We start from the raw sequence: 18,854 nt of genomic DNA on the forward strand, positions 1-18,854 counted from the left end.
GTTTCCTCCCAAAATGTACAGGTTAGTAAATTGTGGGGGGCATGCTATGTTGGCCTCAGAAGCACGCTGACGCTCGGGGACTGCACCCAGCACAATTCTTTGTCTGTGTTGGTCGTTGATGCAAATGACGCACTTCGCTGTATGTTTCAATATTCAAACCTGTGAGGTTGCAGGAGACAAAGACAGACCCATCTTCATGGAACCTAACTGCAGTGAGCCTGCAGTGTACTCTTTGTATCTAGACTTGACTGATGAGTAATGTATCGTAGGCTCAGACTTTCCAAGACTGTTCTTAGTGCAATATGTGACATTCTGCAGGACGACCTTAATTTGAGCTATGTTCCTGTGCCTCAGCTGCATTCACAGAATTTGAATCAGGTTTATCATCACTGACACATGCTGTGAAATTTGTTGGTTTTTGCCAGCAGTGCAATACAAGACATAAATATTGCTATGTTACAAAAATAAATAAATTCTGCAGAAGAGGAATAATGAGGCAGAGTTCATGGGGTCATGAACCATTCAGAAATCTGATGGCAGAGGGAAGAGGTTGTTTCTAAAGCCGGAAGTGTGTGTCTTCAGGCTCCTGTACCTCTTAAGGGTAGCAATGAGAAGAAGGCATGTCTCAGGGGGTGATGGATGCCCCTTTCTGGCCTGCAACCAAGATGATGGGGGAGAACTCTCATGGCAGATAGAATGCATGACACTTAACCACCAGATGTTTCAGATCAGGAGAGCTGGACTGAAACAAAGCTATCATGTCTGTGCACCATGATGAGTTAATCACAAAACAAATATCACTGCCTTTGTTTTTACCTGATGTTGTTGTCAAGTCCGTGTAGTGGAAGGTGAAGCCCTTGGCCTGATCAGAGTGATGGATGAGCCACATCTCTGGGAAGCAGAGTACACAACAATTCCTGATATCCCTCTAGTACTGCAATCTTGCTCTAAGGTCTTCAATGTTATTTTCAGAAGACTACATCTATGTGTATGAAACTGCCTTTTTCAACTTCTTTATCACAGGGACTTTTCCTAGTAGCCTCTGCAAATCTTAGCCATGTTTCCCAATATCTGTTTACTATTGCATGAGGTAGATCATCCAGGCTCTGTATTTCTGGAAAAATAATTCCATCTACTTTGATTTCAGTGAGGAAGCTTTGGACCTCTGGTCACTGGAATTTGCCAGCATTGCTGGTGTCCAGTGCTGGCCACAAGGGCTCTCCAGACCTTTCAATAGGATAAGTTTCCACTTTCTCAACAGTCTGGAGGTCATGGATCATAGGAATAATAAAGGTTCAAAGATTCAAAAGTTCATTTTACTATCAAGGATTGTATGCAGTATACATTGCTGAGATTCTTCTCCATATAGCCATGAAACAAAGACCACTATGGAAGTCAGTTCAAAGGGAAACTGCAACCCCCCCACACACAAAAAACTAACAAAAACACAACAAGAACGTCAATACCAAAATTCCTACCCTGCACAAAAAATGAGAAAGAATTGATGACAACACAGAAAATAAAAACTGTAAGCCTAAAAAAATCCATTGTCCTTAGTTCAAATCCATAAACACAGTACCTCGGTTACCTACTCCAGCATCATCAAAAGAGGGACACCACTCGAACACAGAGGCCAACTCTCTAGGAACAGTGATAGGCCACACAGATTCCTTCTCCAGCAGCGACAGAAGGATCCCATCAATAATCAAAGGCAGGTAGTCACCACTGAATCCTTGCTCACCTTCTGCATTTGCCTCCACGTTTCAATCTTTCTTGTAGCTTTACTTGACGAATAATGGAAGCTTTAATCAACAAAATGGTGTCAAATATTAGCTCGTGCACCGTCTTACAGCCTCATTTCACTGAAATTTCTCAGAAACAGCAATCACTCAATCGATCTCCAAACTGTAAATCAAAACGGTAAACCACATTGAAGATGAGAAACAGACTTAAAAGAAGTCAAATAAACAGTTTTGTGGTCTATCCAGAAGATGTCAACTGAGAGAGGTTTGAACACAGGTGCCATCTTGACCGGAGAAAAACCATTTGATGGTCAGTGTCATGTCTCCAGAAAGCACAAAGGAGGCTGCAAGAGTGGACACTTTCAATGGCAGGCAAAGGTCAAATGGAGGAATCCTGGAAAACAAGGGCTATCCCTCTGCTTTTCTCTAATCACACACAAGAAATATCACAAACCATACTATATGTACAAGGAGAGAAGCAAGTATAAGAATTGTAGTGAAGGATGCCATTGTTTTACTGAAGATGAGATTCTGCTGCCTTCATAAGATCATAAGACAATGGGGGGGGGGAATAAGGCCATTCAGCCCATCGAGTCTGCTCCAATGTTCGATCATGGCTGATTTATTTTCCCTTTAAAACCCCTCTCCCCATAACCTGTGACACTCATACTAATTAAGTACCTGTCAACCTCAGTTTTAAATATATCGAGTGATTTAGCCTCCACAGTGTAGCCCAGTAAGCTAGGAACAGTAGCTAGTGGCAATGGGAGATCAGTAAGGAGAACCAGAGTGACACATAAACACAAGAGATTCTGCAGATGCTGGAAATCCAGAGCAAAGCACACAAAATGCTAGAGGAACTCAGCAGATCAGGTAACATCTGTAGATCCCTCAGATCCTCTTTAAACCTCCTCCCTCTCATCTTTTGATAAATGAATTTTTAAATAAAGATTAGCTTTATTCGTCACACGGACATGGGAAAATCGAAACAGTGAAGTGAATTGTTGGCATCAACAACCAACACAGTCTGAACGTGCTCTGGGGCGGCTCGTTAGTTTTGCCTTGTTTCTGTTGCCAACAAAGAATGCCCTAAACTTATTAACCCTTACTGGCTCATATGCCTTTGGCATGTGGGAGGAAACTGGGGAACGTGGAGGAAATCCGCATGATCACTGGGTAAATGTACATACTCCTTACAGACAGCGTTGGGAATAAAACTCCAATCGTTGGTGCCATTAAGTGTTATGCTAACTGCTACACTACTGTGCTGCCAGTACTCTCCAACTGCTTGCCCTCTAGTTAAAGTAATTTCTGTCATGGTAAAAAGACTCTGGCTATCTATGCCCTCATAATTTTATACACCTCTATCAATGACTCCTTTGCTCAAGGGAAAACAGAGCCAGTCTATCCAAACTTTTCTGACAAATCAAGCCCTTCAAAACAGATGTCATCCTTGTGAATCTTTTCTGTACCCTCTTTAGCTTAATCACATCCTTCCTATAGTGCGGTGACCAGAATTGCATTCAATGCTCTGAGTGTGGCCTAACCAGTAACTTGTACAGCTGCAGTATGAATCTGGGAGCTCTCTACTTCCTCTCTATGGTCTCCCACTTCTCTGATCCAGGCGTAGCATGCGATGCTGAAATCTAGACACTATGAACAAAGTCGCCTCAGGCAGACATACGGCCAACGATCACAAGCTAGGTTCAATTGAGCCTGACTCTAATGGGAGGAGCCCAGGTCCAGTTTTAACACATTTCTGGATGTAAATACCCAAAATTGTTTTAGTGCATTTTTGGCCAATTTCACAAATTTTTTTTCGTGGGGCACACAAGTGGGTTTGTTAGTACAAGATGCAGTGATGGTTATGTGTAGAAAAGGGGGAAGGGGGTTGGATACCGTATCTCATTTCTAGGCATTTATGCCGAGAAATTGAATTTCTCTCTCTTTCAGCATTCATCACTTGCTATATATAGGGCTAATAGGAACCCACATAAAAATTAGTGAAATTAGGTAAAAATGTGTTAAAGACAGTGCTGTGGTGAGTTGCACACAGAAGCATACATTAATTGACATGGCTCCTGTTGGAAGTCAATTGGAAAGTTTAGTCGTTGCATCGTTGTTACTGCTGCCCATGGAGAATGACTTCAGGCCTCAAGTGAACTTGGCCACAGTAGGCATAAAATGGTGCCTTGGGGGTGAGGAAACGTGTCATGGGCAAGCAGGACATGTGTGTGTCTGGAAATTTACCTGGCATGTGAAGATCTATCCTGATCTTGTCTCGTGTTGTGAGTAGCCTCAGGCCACACCACAGTGGTCCGATATCATTCATGAAGCTCAAAGGAGCCTGCGAACAGTGAAGGGATAGTAGTTGTGTGGGCAGGACTCTGATGACCCTTTAACTGATGTCTCACTGGTGACTTCAGTGTGATGAACACCTAGGGCCACTTTCCTAACGGCCTCACTTTGAGCTGGAAATGATTGCAAGCATGATATAATATAAATTAAATTACCTTATTCCCAATCTGTATTTGAGAAATGGGTGCAAATGCATCCAATTTCCAAACTCTTGCCATCAACTGTTGCCCTCAAGTGGCAGAATGACTACATTACAAAATGACACACATAAAAATTGCTGGTGAATGCAGCAGGCCAGGCAGCATCTATAGGAAGAGGTACAGTCGACGTTTCGGGCCGAGACCCTTGGTCAGCGCACCTGAAAGAAGAGATAGTAAGAGAGTAATCTGTTTTGATTTCAGATTATTGGAGTCCTTGGAGGATATTTTCAGTCTCCCCTCAGTTTCACCTCACCTTGACAGAATCATGTTCTCTTAAAGCTTCGGTTCTGGGGAAGGCCAGGCTGGTTTAGGGATGGTGGGGGCGCGGAGAGGCAGAGTAATGCAAAGGTCTAAGCTTCAAATGTGACTACAGCATTAATGCCGAGAGGTAATTGAAACATCAGTGACCATCTCTAAGTCCTGACGTAACATGAGATCTCCAGGCTTGAAAGTAAATCATGGAAGTGTTTTGTAGGGACACGTAGACAGAATGGAGCCGAAGGTTTCTTTTCCTGTCACTGTTGGCAAGGAATTTGTATGTTCTTCCTGTGACCACATGGGTTTCCTCTGGGTGCTCTGGTTTCCTCCCACTTTCCAAAGACAAACAAGTTCGGGTTAGTGAGTTGTGAGCATTCTGTGTTGGTGCTGGAAGCATGGTGACACTTGTGTGCTGCCCAACACAATCCTTGGTGATTTGATTTGACACAAACAATGCATTTCACACTGTTTCAATGTACATGTGACAAATAAAACTAATTTTTGTCTATCCTGAATAATTGTCATATTTTCTCTGATCCTCATTTGAAAATTTCTGTTGAAACAACCAAACAGAAATGACCTAACGTTCATAATTTATCAATGACATTAATTTCAAGTAATAAGTGACTCTTTACCTATCTTATTTCTTACAGTAGCACAACGTGTTATTGCAGCATAACTGAAAGGAGCAGTTGGCCATGAGTTCATAGCTGAAATTTGAAATGGGTGATGACTGGTCCAGGCCATTTCTTCACAATCTGCAGTTTACTATGACGGATGCAAACTTATTTACTCTGATATCTGGGCTGGGAAGAGAATTCAAACATGCCCAGCCATCAATCTAGACAAATTTGTTCATCTTGTGTTGGTGAAAAAGAGACTTATTTTTATAAAGAATAGTGTTTCAGACAAATAATTGCAGCTTAAGACGGAGAAAACACGTGACTTTACATTATGAACAACGATGAGTTTTGAGATGATTTACTTCAGTGTCAGAAGTTTGGCATCCTGTGGTGAATGACTCATCTTCTGACTCCACACTCAATGCCTCCAAGGAATGTGATGAAAAACATTCCATCGGCCTGGATGAGTACGTCTCCAGCATAAACTAAGAACCCCAAGTACATCTCAGATTTTCCCACCAGCCTAAAAATTCCCCCTCTTCAACTATGGACAGACACATGGCGGCTGCAGCGTGAAACATCTTCAAGACCCACTGTCACAGAGAATTTCCTTGCATGCCGCACATTTGCTTGTGCCATGACTTTCACTAATGCTCAGTCGAGTTTGTGCCCCTCTCGTCCTTCATGGGTAGAGACTAGGGAGAGTTGATCATGCCGTTTTACAGCCTGTTGGTGTTCACGGATCCTTGAGGGTAGTTTTCTCTCGGTTTGGTCGAGGTAATATTTGCTGCAGTCCCCACATTAGGTTTTGTAGAGCACATTGGACACAAATTTGATTGGGCTTCCATGAGTTACGATGCTAGCAATCACACGGCATGCAAGGGAATTCCGACAAGCATGGTTTTCCACGAACAATTCTGTAAACAAGCATGTAGACCCCGATCCTATTTATGAACCGACGGGGGCAAAATTCCAGACCACACGCAGAGTTCACCACACAACCAATCAGTGACAAGATTTCCTCCCACATCACAATTGAGTTTCCAAAATGGCGACCAATCAGCTAATTTATAAGAATATAAAGGCCAAGCATTCAGAGGACACACCACAATCAGCAGCACACTGATGATGTCGCCTCGTATGGTGACAAAATGTTTGCACATAAATTGCCAACTCAACACAAACATATAGCTGCATGTTGAGTTTGAGAGGGTTGAGAGCTTCAAGTTCCTGGGAGTAAACATCACCTGTCCTGGTCCAACCACACTGATGTCATGGCTAAGAAAACCTCAACAGCTCCTGTACCTTCTCAGGAGGCTAAAGGAATGTGACATGTCTCTCTCAACTGTTACCGACTTTTATTAATACACCGTAGTAAGCATTCTGTCTGGATGTATGACTACTTGGTATGGAAGCTGTTCTGCACAAGACTGCAAGACACTGCAGAGAGTTTTGGACACAGCTCAGCACATCACAGGTATCAATCTCCCCTCTGTAGATTCTGTCTATAGTAAAGTAGCAGGCATAAATCAAAGCCAGAGGGATTCAGCATTCTCTGACCATATGTCACCTCTTTCTAAAGATGTAATTCCATCTCTTACCAACAGGGTCACACCACCACCTATGCCTTCCTGCCTGTCCTTGTGTTACAGGGTGTGCCCTTTGACATTGGGCTCCCAAATATCACCTTCTTTTAACCACGGATCAGTGACACCCACAACATCATGCCGCCAATCTCTAATTGCGCCATGGGTTCGTCCACCTTGTTCCGAATGCTACACGCATTTAAATACAGCATTCTTTGCCCTTTTGAATTTTGCCTCTGTGGTACAATTTAAATTCATTGTACTTTATTAACTTGGATACATGGACCAAACTTCATATCGGTTTGATAGGTTTGTAGATAGTTCTTGCTATCTACAAACCAGTATATTGGGAATCTTAAACCAAAAGTGGGAACATTTAGTAGATTTTCTCTTTTATTGGTACTGTTAAAATAGCAACTGCATGTTTTTTTTTCATGTTTAAAGATTCAGTTAACAAACTGAAGCCAGGGAAAATTTACAAGAATGTTGCTGGGTGTGGAAGACCTGAGTTATACAGAAAGTTTGAATCGATTAGGACCTTATTCCTTGGAATGTAATAGATCGAGAGGAGATTTGATAGCGGTATACTAAATTACGAGGGGTGTAGGATAGAATAAATCCAAGTAGGCTTTTTCCACTGAGGTTGGGTGGGTCTACAACCAGAGGTCATGGGTTAAGAGTGAAGAGTGAAAAGTTTAAGGAGAACATGAGCAGAAAACCTTCTTCACGCAGAGAGTCGTGAGTGTGGAACGAGCTGCCAGCGCAAGTGTTATCTGTGAGCTCAATCTCAACGTTTAAGAGAAGTTTGGATAGGTACATGGATGATAGGAATATGGAGGGCTCTGGTCTCAGTGTAGGTCAATGGGATTAGGCAGGTTAAATGGTTCAGTATGGATCAGATGGGCCAAATGGCCTGTTTCTGTGCTGTATGACTCTATAAAGACAGCACCCTCTCCAGACATTCCATTTTCCCTCTCCCATCGGACGAAGATAGAAAAGCCTGAAAGCATATACCATCAGGCTCAGTGACAGCTTCTACCCGTCATTTGAATGGACTCTTGTGCAATAAAATGGCCCCTTGCCCCCCCAGTCTACCTTGTTATGGTCTTGCACTTTTTCATTTTACCTGCACTGCACTTTTTTGGCCCTCCAAGAGGACCACAATCTTGTCGTGGTTTGGAGGCTTGCGTTCCTCAATGACCCAGAGAGCTGCTGGCTAGAGTCAGGGCCTTATGCTTTGGCTCTTGGTAGGGTCATCCATGCCAAGCAAGTCAAAGGGTAAAGGCCCGGTTAAGAGTCGTCCACTGGTCCTCCAGGTTTGGAAGTCGTCCACTGGTCCTCCAGGTTTGGAAGAGCTATCAACCCTGACTGGTAAAACAGAACTGTTATGGAAACAGCAATGAAGAATCCTTCTACATCTGAATGTGACGGTATTCCTGAGTCTCTACCCAGAACTTGCACAGAAACATAGAAAACCTACAGCACAATACAGGCCCTTTGGCCCACAATGCTGTTCTGGTCATGTACTTACTTTAGAAATTACCTAGGGTTACCCATAGCCCTCTGTTTTTCTGAGCTCCATGTACCTATCCAGGAGTCTCTTAAAAAAAACCTATCATATCCGCCTCCACCACCGTCACCAGAAGCCCATTCCACGCACTCACCACTCTGCGTAAAAAAAACTTACCCCTGACACCTCCTCTGTGCCTGCTTCCAAGCACCTTAAAACTGTGCCCTCTCGTGCTAGCCATTTCAGCCCTGGGAAAAAGCCTCTGACTATACACACGATCAATGCCTCTCATCATCTTGTACACCTCTATGACTGACAGTAGTGAAAAGCAAGCTAAACACATGATGAAGGAAGCCCTGAACTCTCCCGGAGACGGAGGACTGTCATTGCTGCTCTAAAGGCCAGCGGCGTAATGGGCAGTAGGGAGAGCACTTTTTTGGTAGCTTTTACACTCTATTCTGCATTGTTATTACTTTACCTTAATGTACCTCAATGCACTGGGTAATGATCTGATCTGTGTAAACCATACGCAAGACAATTTTTTCACTGTATCTTGGTACATGTGACAACAATAAACCAATGCCATTTCCTCCAGACATTCTTATTTTTTGATATATATATAAAATGTAGGTGGAAATAAAGCACACTTATACACCATGTAAATATCTGACACCAGTGAACTTTAATAACAAAGATCCCACAGTGACAAAACATAACAGGAATATGTGATAATCATGACAACCTCACTTGACTTGTAATGGTTCAGAATAAAAGTTTTCCAAGTACTGTAGTAGTTATAATTTAAATGCCCTGGTCCAACAATAATTGTACCAGTGAAACTTAAACGTATATAAAAATATGCAATTAAATTCATATCAACAATTAAAGACTGAGAACAGTATGTACAGAGGAGGAAATATATACCATTATTTACAATACTCAAGAGGTGGCTTCTCCCATTGCCCAAGCAAACTGCAACCTGTAGAAACAAAATGTTCTTCACTTTCTGAATATAATTTTATATCATGTTTTATTTTACTATTAGTTCTTGAACTCATAACAGGGTGAGTGAATGGAGTGTTAATTTCAGTGCAGGCTGATAATTACAAAGCAATACCCTAATATCAAATTGACACAACATTAAAGATACTGCTATCCTTTACAATCGGCCAACATAGAATGCTTTGTGGAGGAGTTAACACTTCTCATTTAATTGACACGTAAAATACTTGTAGCTGTATGAAGAGAATGTGAAAGGAAACACTGTGAGGCGCTTAGAGTAGAAGAGCCATCCTTTAACAGTAATTATTTATCATGCCCTCATGCGTCATGACTGACACTTGGTTCTAAAGGGGCTCTGCCACTATGCAATGTGCTTTCTACATCCAAATGTCTGAACAATGGACACCTTATGACTTAGAAACCAATAAAGCTACCCTTCCCGATGAGAGGTGAATGTTTGACCGCACCAGCAACAAACACCTCTACTCTGACAGTCTACTGTCGACTGGAGTGTCCAAGTCACATCTTGCAATTTTTGACAACAACAGAACTTAGTTTGCTCTCTATTACATTAAAGTCCCCACACATTGGACAAAGAAAAATGTGTAAGTGTTTTATTTTAAATCTGAAGTGCTTCTTTCTCTCTTTAAATCTTTTTTTTGTTTCTTAAAAGTCTTCATTTTTTTCAGTGATATGTGGCACTTAGTGAGATTTATTTTAATGTAGTGCATGCAAGATAGTATTTTTCATCATGATGAATACAGTTTGTGTTGGCCATCTGAAAGTGTCACAGTGGATGAGCAACTATTATTTGACTGTACACTCAGAGGGTGGGTATGCAATTCAAGGCCCAGAAGGCGATAAGAGATAACTTCTAAAAGCAATCAAAACTTTTAAAAACCAAAGACAGTTTCTGATTTATGTAAATATGCAGACAAGAACCTAATGAATTGGGATCTACCTGCAGTCTTCATTTTGTCAAGAGTGAAGAAACTTTTGCATTTGTTGACTGGAGAAAGAGCTCTTCAAGATAAGTGTATTTTTTTTCTTTATGGAGATAGACTCAGAACACTAGCCTTCCCTAAAATACTCTCTGTCCCAAACCATTGCACGCCAACGACCTACTTTCCACACTGAATTTCCACTTACCTACTTCCTACAGGTAACTTTCTTCTTAGAAACAGGCTGATTCTTTCAGTTCTAAAATCGCTTTAAGTGGTGGCATACTTCAGTTGAGTATGTGCCAAAAAGCCTTCAAAGACAATATATCTTTCCAAGACTCCCTGCTCTCTAGGCCAGTTTCCTTTAGGGGAATTAATTTTTTCCAAATGCTCTAAATGCTCACCGGCTATATCTAAATCGCAGATTTTAATGCAATCTCCAGTGAAGTACTCAATGTAGTTTTGAACGTCAAGCATTAACAGGGAGCACCATACCGCATTAGAGCCAGAGGACTCATTTGGTTTCCATGGCCAGAATTAATTCTGGAGCATGGACCTTTATTTTGCCAGTTGCATTGTTTTCTTTGCAGCTATTCTTATCAATCTGTATCTCAGACAACTTCTTTTCTCGCAATTCTGGTCTACCTACTTAGCAAACATAAACAGTTGATTTTCTTAAACCATAACAAGTCATTGTTTCTTCTTAACCTTTGGACCTGTTTCTCTGCTCTTATTCAATGGACAACCCAAAAGACTGGGGAACATGCTCAGAAAGGACATTAAAAAAGGGTCACAGAAGTGGACCACAATCTTAAGGCTGTTCTACCATTTCTCCTCCACTGGCACATATAGCTTGCCAAATTTTTAAAAAATCATCTATTTTGGTCCCAAAAGTTTCACTTTTAGCTGAAACTCCACAGAACAGCTTCCCTGTCATCTTTATGAGAAAACATGATTCTGAACTTACCTTATAATTTCAAGACAATATTCTGGTGTTCTCCACTACTCTGTCAAAATGTTCTATGGCTTTAATTGCTTCAGCTCACCTCCACATGTCCCCACCTTGTCTTCTCAAAAAAGTCTCTCTCTCCCTCCCTTTGGTGTATGTATCTTCTTAGAAGTTTCAGAGATAGATATGTGAATCCCACAGAAACTGAGGCTTAGAAGATTCAATCTCCTGCTGTAAATTTCAACAAACTTCTTAATTCTGATGCATGCCACACTTAGCACATCTATTGGCCCTCTGATTTTACATTCAATCAGTATTTCCCCTCATTTTCAACTTGAACCTTGCAAAATTTTCTCTGATCTGAACATCAGTTCTCCTCCCTAATTCCTTTGGCACAAATGTGAAAAATTTAGAAATTAGACCAAAAATAAGCTTCTTAATGGTAAAATTGTTTTTCTTGCTTCAACGACAGGATCCCCTGAACACAATTACAACTGATGCAATTCCCATTAATTTGTTGATCTATTTAATTGCACACCCAACATTAGTCTAGGCACTTTATAATTCACTGTTTGCACCAGGCAGTTTGAGCTCTGCCTCCACTAAATCAGTGACTTCAGAAGTTTAGATCCTTTGATCTCAGCACATTAAATATATTGAAATTTCTCCAAACTCCACACCACCTCAACCTTCTCAAGACATTTAAAAAGTCACAATATCATCCACCCACAGGCCAATTAAAGCTTTCTACATGCCGTGTAAACATTCTGGGAGGAAACATCGGCATCATGAACAGACATTTGTGCAAACATTGCTTCACTGGCAGAGGAAACCCAAAGAGAAATAAGGTCAAGCAGTGTTCTGAACCAATTGGTTGACTGGGTTGAGTTTATTAGGAAACTCTTTGTAACGTGTGATTGAAGAATGACCTGAAGCTAGTGTTATAGTCGATAATACTACGCTCATGCATTTTCCAGCAATGTGAAATACCACAAGATCCCACCTGTTTCTTTGGAACTAATCCTGGTGCTTTAAGAACAGAGTTGTATTATGTCTGGATGTCTAGAAACTGTTTTACATTAATGCAAAATGTGTGGAATAATTAGCCTAGCATTTACCAACAACTACTGCTCTTGAAACACACCCACTCAGTCATGGTTCAACGAGCATCACAAAGGTATTTTTCAGTTCTGACCTTAAGCCTTAGATTTGTAAATATAATTCAGAATTCCACCACATTCAGAGTTTAATTAGCAGTGCATTTTTTTTTTGCCCCATTGATCTCAAAAATTATGCCTCAAAACAATGGGGCTTTAATCAAGCTCAGAATATTCATAAGGCAATTTTATTTCTTGATTCAATTCTAATCATTTTTATGATGATGCTCTGTGAATGAAGAAAGGAATATGATGCAATTCTGAAAAGGCCAATGCTCGCTGCATGCCACTCTTAGACTTGGCAACTCCTGGATTTCAAACTAACACTTTGAAAATGAAATCTGAGCTCGAATCAAAATATTTCTGGGCTTTTATCTGTGCAAACCGAAGACTGAATTTTTTGAAGCAGCGTTAATGCAGATAAGACAATTTTTTAAACATCAAAGCCCTCTGATCTTCAGTGGGCCGATGGCATACGCTACATAACAACAGAAAACAGCCTTTACAGATACTGTTTACAACCTGGCTGTTCCAACATTTACACAAGAAATTCAGCAGTCGCTGGAAATCCAGAGCAACACACAAAATGCTGGAGGGACTCAGCAGGCCAGGCAGCGTTTATAAAAGGGAATAAACAGTCGACGTTTTGAACCAAGATCCATCACCAGTCCTGATGGAGGGTCTCGCCCCCAAGATCGACTGTTTATTCTCCTCCATAGAAGCCACGTGATCTGCTGATTTCCTCCAGCATTGTGTGTTTTCCAACGTATGACAATGCCAAGCCAACAATCCAATCTTATTCCTTCCGGTGTAAAATATTTAATTCAATACCAGAAACCTTGTTGCAGTGCTGCTGATTTACACCGTCACTTTTATTTCACTGCAAAGCATTCCTCTACTCTTTATGTCACCCCATCAGTAAGTATGTGAGGAGTATAAAATTATCCCCTCACATTTAATACCTGTGTCTGGCTACTTGACCTTTTCTATAATTTTGGAAAGTAGACAGGGAAGAAAAGAACATTCATTTTGTATGTGTCTTCTATTCTTTGGCTTTTCATAATCAGCTAAGACCATTTGGCAGGAAATACTACATTCTGGGATGCAAAATTAAAACTGTTTATAAGGAACAAAAGTCAGATTTAATCAGTGAAGCAACTTTGGAGTAAGGAACATGAAACAACCTATAGCATTGTGACTGAAGTATAATACGAAAGGAATGATGTGCTTACTACTGGGCTACCAGTGCCTGTATTGTGCTACATGTAATCAAAAATATGCTCCATGATTGTGCTCTTCATCGGCACACAGTACAGGCTACGTGTACACAGTAATCGAATTCTAAAACATAATGTGCTTGGCAGGTGGGAGTGAAAATGAGTGGAGCATTGTGGAAGGGCTATTGGTGGAGGGATAGGGGTGACAGATGTGTAGCGCCACACCAGAAGCACGGTTATTTACAACTGTTAACCCTATTTTTTTTGCAATTTATCTTTTCAAGGGGTAATTACTGGGTGAAAGCCCAGCAGCAGAAGACTTAATTATATACCACACATCTAAAAGTCTTCAGATCCAAATCACCGAACACAAATAAACAGATATTAAAGCTAAATTACTGATTTCACAACCCAGGCGTCAAGCTTCGGTGTGTGAGGGAACTAAAGAACAACATTTATCTTAATATCATTGCTCTCAGATGAGTATGTGGGGTTGTGATAGACTTGGAAAGGGTTGCCAAGAAACAAGGCAAAAACCAAAGGCACTTTGACAGCAGATATGGAGTCCTATGGAGCCTATATGGAGTCTACTTGCGACACCTTGGAATCTCATTATCTCTGATTCTCAATATCTTCCTCTTAAAATGATATTAATGAAACAAGCTTTGTGGCATGTCCTATTGAATTATTAAAATGGAAACCTGATACATCTGGTCAGAAACAGTAAAGACAGTTTGTAAAGGTTTGGATGTTCACCTAATTATTAATTGTTCTGGAATTTCCAACACATCTCCTGCATTTGAGTTGATTTAAGGCCCAATACTACACAATGTTCCTGCTGATTTAACAAGGATGGAGAGTGGAGGTGAAGTTCATGAGGAACTAGGAGTACATTATTCGTGGAAAATTGTGTTCGGCTAACTGAGGCTGAGGTCCACGTAATTCAGTCAAACATATTCAGTCATCCTTCCTTTTACAAAATCTCACCACACAGAATGAACAACTAGATTAAGCCACAAAATGTAAAACAAACTTTGTCAAATTTCTAGAGATATTAAAAAAAGATAAATGTATAAATTAAGTGCTGTGGAAGATAACTAAGTTAAAATAAACATAAATACTGTACAGGAGGACCAATATCAGTTCCCCTTCTGGATTTACTGTCCAAAAGGTAGCTTCGACTATAACTGCGGCCTTTGGCAGATTGAGGTTTTTATGTGGCACTAATTAACCGGTGCTTCCTACAAAATATCCAAATGTCCTCTGGTTAAATGCTTCTGAAAAGTGATGGTCCTCCATGATCTTGGCCACATATTGCACATAGTCATTTCACACGCGCGCTCTGGTTTCTATATAAACTGGCTCCATTCTACAAAAAGGCAGTAGAACACAACCAAGTGCGTGCACGCGCACACACACACTCACACTCACACACACTCTCACACTCACACTACTGGAACGTTGTAGCTGTTGGTACGTAATGAGGTACATACAATGCAATTCATCAGCCCTCTGACTGGAAGCGAAAGTACATGGAAATTTGTGTGATGTCCAAAAGGAATTAATACTACAATCATGATTCTCTCTCATGCAGATTCACTGAGAATGATGTCCACAAATGTTTGTCTTAGGTGTTTAAGTACATACAGGTATGCCACGATGCACTCCACTTTGTGGTTCATTTCAACATGACACATTTGACCGAGGTCTGATTTCTGAAAGGCCTCTTCATTTCAAACACCACAATAAACAGAATTCCACTGTCACAATATCCATGCAGACCACCAGGATTTTCTTAGACAAGTTCCCACAGATGAAGATCTCATTGGAAATTATTACTTGGTGGTTACTTGAAGCACAATCACGGTGTCGTCAGCTCGAAGCACAGATGAGGATTCCTCATGATTGCTGCCACGAAGAAACTGTCAGACTTTAGGGAACAGAGGTTGAAGACAAAGAAGGGATCTCCTGTCACGAATGAAGACATCCTGTGCAAAGCGTGATTCCCACGATCTCCTGCCTTCTTTTTTCGATCAGCTTCTGGTGACACATTGTCTCTTTCCTTGGACCCAAGCTCAGTGACATTCTTTTCATTAATGGGAAGTCTTAATTATCACAGGTTGATTATCTTTGCTCGTTCCATTGCGCCTTAATAAAGTAAAACACAACAATGTACCATTTCGTAATCAATGGCACACTGACATGGGTGGGAAAGAAAATAACATCACAACCAAAATTTGGCGTCGATCACCTCACAGAATTGCAGATACGTCTTAAGACTGCTGATCATTCATTTTGGGTTCCTGCTCGTGTACAGTAAAGGGCAAACAATGCATACAGAGACTAAATGCCCAAGCATTAGACAAAGCACACTAGGAGACAAACAAAAACAGTAGTCTTGTAACCAGGGATTTGCTTCTCTGCTCTCAAACGCGCCACAGAAGCAGATGGTTGGTGCTGTCGTCTCGGCCCACCGTCTCACTGCTGTTCGTAAGCCGGAAGTCTTCATACCCGTCTCCTCCGCTGATCACCAGCATGTTGGTCTTCATTGGGATAATGGCAGACGACCGTCGTCTCGCCAAGTCCCGCTTCTGTGAACCAGCCAGCCTTTCTCCACCCGTGCTCGGCCGACCTGAAGGGATAAGAAGATGGTCGGAATTCACTCGGAAATGCAAATCAACCACGTTACATGTGCCTTAAGAGAAACCTACCTCAAAAGTCAGAATCAATGTGCTAAAAATGAAATAATTATGTTTATATCTACCTAGCAATCTACAGTTCGCATCAAACAGGAAAAGAAATTACACATTTTGAACAACATACATAAAATGCCAGAGGAACTCAGCAGATCAGGCAGTATCTATGGAAATGAATAAACAGTCGACATTTCGGGCCATGACCCTTCATCAGAACTGGAAAGGAAAGGGGAAGAAGCCAGAATAAGAAGGTGGGTGGGGAGGGGGGAGGAGTACAAATTGGCAGGGGGTAGCTGAGACCAGATGAGAAGGATGGTAGGCGGGTGAGGGAAGCGGGTGAAGTGAGAAGCTGGGAGGCGATTGGTGGAAAAGGTAAAGGGCTGAAGAAGGAGGAATCTGATAGGAGAGGAGAGCCGACTATTGGGAGAAAGGGAAGCGGGGGGGGACACCAGGTGCGGAGAAGAGAAGGGTTAAGAGGGGAGCCAGAATGGGGACTAGAAAAAGAGAGAAGGGGGAGGGGGGAAGAAATTGCCAGAAGTTAGAGAAATCAATATTCATGTTGTCAGGTTGGAGGCTACCCAGACTGAACAATGAGATGTTGCTCCTCCAACCTGAGAGTGGCCTCATCATGGCAGTAGAGGTGGCCACGGACCAACTTGTCGGAGTGGGAATGGGAAATGGAATTAAAATGGGTGGCCACAGGGAAACCTCATCTGTTGTGGTGGACAGAGCGAAGGTGCTCAATCTATGCCAGGTCTCGTGTAGATTAGGAACCGTTTCAGGTCAAAGAACCATTCACTGTTTCTCCCTCCACAGATGCTGCCTGACCTTCAGAAAGTTTGCAGCAATTTCTATTTTTCTCTCCCCTAGCTTCCCAGTATTTGCATTTGTTTACATTTACAAGTCTCAGCTTTGCAGTTTTCCCAATGTGTGGCCCTCTATCCCCATTGCTACAGACATATCCACATACATCCTTCACCCACAGATACTAAAAGCTGTAGTGACCTACCTGGCAATTTATTACACACAAACCCTGCATGAACTGATTCCCTGTGAACTTCCAATGAATCTGAGTTTCCTTAATATTAATTAATACCCACTATCCATTGCAACACACACAAAATTCTAAAGTAACAGCAAACGTTTTGAGCTGAGACTCTTCATCAGGACTGGAAAGGAAGAGGGCAGAAGCCAAAATAAGGCGGTAGGCCAAACACAGCTTGGAGGAGCAACACCTCATATGCAGTCTGGGGTGTCTCCGACATGTTGACATGAACATCAATTTCTCTAACTTCCCATAACCACTTCCTTCTGTTTTCTTTACCCTTTACAATTGGATTGGGTGTTGTGAAATGAACAAGACTTGATTAGGGAGCTTAAGGTACAGGAACCCTTAGGAGACAGTGATTATTAGATGATAATATTCACTCTGCAATTTGAGAGGGAGAAGCCAAGGTCAGATGTGTCAGTATGACAGTGGAGTAAAGTTTAATATAGAGGCATAAGAGAGGAGCTCTCCAAGTTTTCATCAGAAGGGGACACGAGCAGAGATGATGGCAGAACAGCAATGGCTAGAGTTTCTGGGAGCAATTCGGAAGGCGCAAGACAGATACATCACAAAGAAGGAGTATTCAAAAGGCAGATGACACAACTGTGGCTGACAAGGGAAGTCAAAAGTAAAAGAGAGGACATATAATAGAGCAAAATTTAGTGGGAAGTTAGAGGATTGGGAAGTTTTTAAAAACCAATAGAAGGCAACTAAAAAAAACATAGGGACGGAAAAGGTGAAATATGCAGGTAAGCTAGCCAATAACATCAAAGGTGATACCAAAGATTTTTCAGATATATAAAGAGTAAAAGGTGAGAGTAGATATTGGATCACTAGAAAATGACACTGGAGAGGTAGTAATGTGGGACAAGGAAATTGTGGATGAACAAAATAATTATTTTGCATCATTCTTCACTGTGGCAGACACTAGCAGTATGCCTAAAATTTGAGACCGTGAGAAGTGAGTGCAGTTGCCATTACTAGAGAAAAGGTGCTTGAGAAGTTGAAAGGCCTGAAGATAATTAGTCACCTGGATCAGATGGACTACACCCTATGGTTCTAAAAGAGGAGGTAGAAGAGATTGTGGAGGATTAGTAATGATCTTTCAAGAGTCACTAGATTCTGGCACAGTTCTGGAGGATTGGAAAATTGCAAATGTCACTCCACTCTTCAAGAAGGGAGGGAGGCAGAAGAAAGGAAATTACAGGCCAGTTACTCTGAACTTAGTGGCTGGGAAAATATTGGAGTCGATTGTTAAGGATGTGTTTTCAGGATACTTGGAGGTACATGATAAGATAGGACAAAGTCAGCATGGTTTCCTTAAGGGAAAATCTTGCCTGACAAATCTGTTGAACTTCTTTGAGGAAATAACAAGCAGGAGAGACAAAGGAGAATCAGTGGATGTTGTGTAGTTGGATTTTTTGAAGGCCTATAACAAGATGCCGTACATGAGGCTGCTTAACAAGATAAGAGCCCATGGTATTACATAAAAGATCCCAGCATGGGTACAGGTTTGTCTGATTGGCAGGAGGCAAACACTGGGGAAAAAGGGTGTCTGGTGGTACTC

The 18,854-nt window shown here is 41.5% G+C and overlaps 1 protein-coding gene across 1 annotated transcript in view; it reads right to left on the reverse strand.

Moving 5' to 3' along the window:
- Positions 1 to 8,946: 8,946 nt before the first annotated feature.
- The window catches only part of LOC140200078 (rho guanine nucleotide exchange factor 17-like), a 472,416-nt gene continuing 462,508 nt past the window's right edge, over positions 8,947 to 18,854 (reverse strand). Inside the window, exon 21 of the mRNA XM_072262817.1 lies at positions 8,947 to 16,175. Within this exon, the coding sequence (XP_072118918.1) occupies positions 15,970 to 16,175 (206 nt within the window). The 3' untranslated portion in view covers positions 8,947 to 15,969. The remainder of the gene's footprint in view (positions 16,176 to 18,854) is intronic.

The sequence above is a fragment of the Mobula birostris genome, chromosome 7 (genome assembly GCF_030028105.1).
Source record: "Mobula birostris isolate sMobBir1 chromosome 7, sMobBir1.hap1, whole genome shotgun sequence".
In the NCBI taxonomy this organism is placed as follows: domain Eukaryota; kingdom Metazoa; phylum Chordata; class Chondrichthyes; order Myliobatiformes; family Myliobatidae; genus Mobula; species Mobula birostris.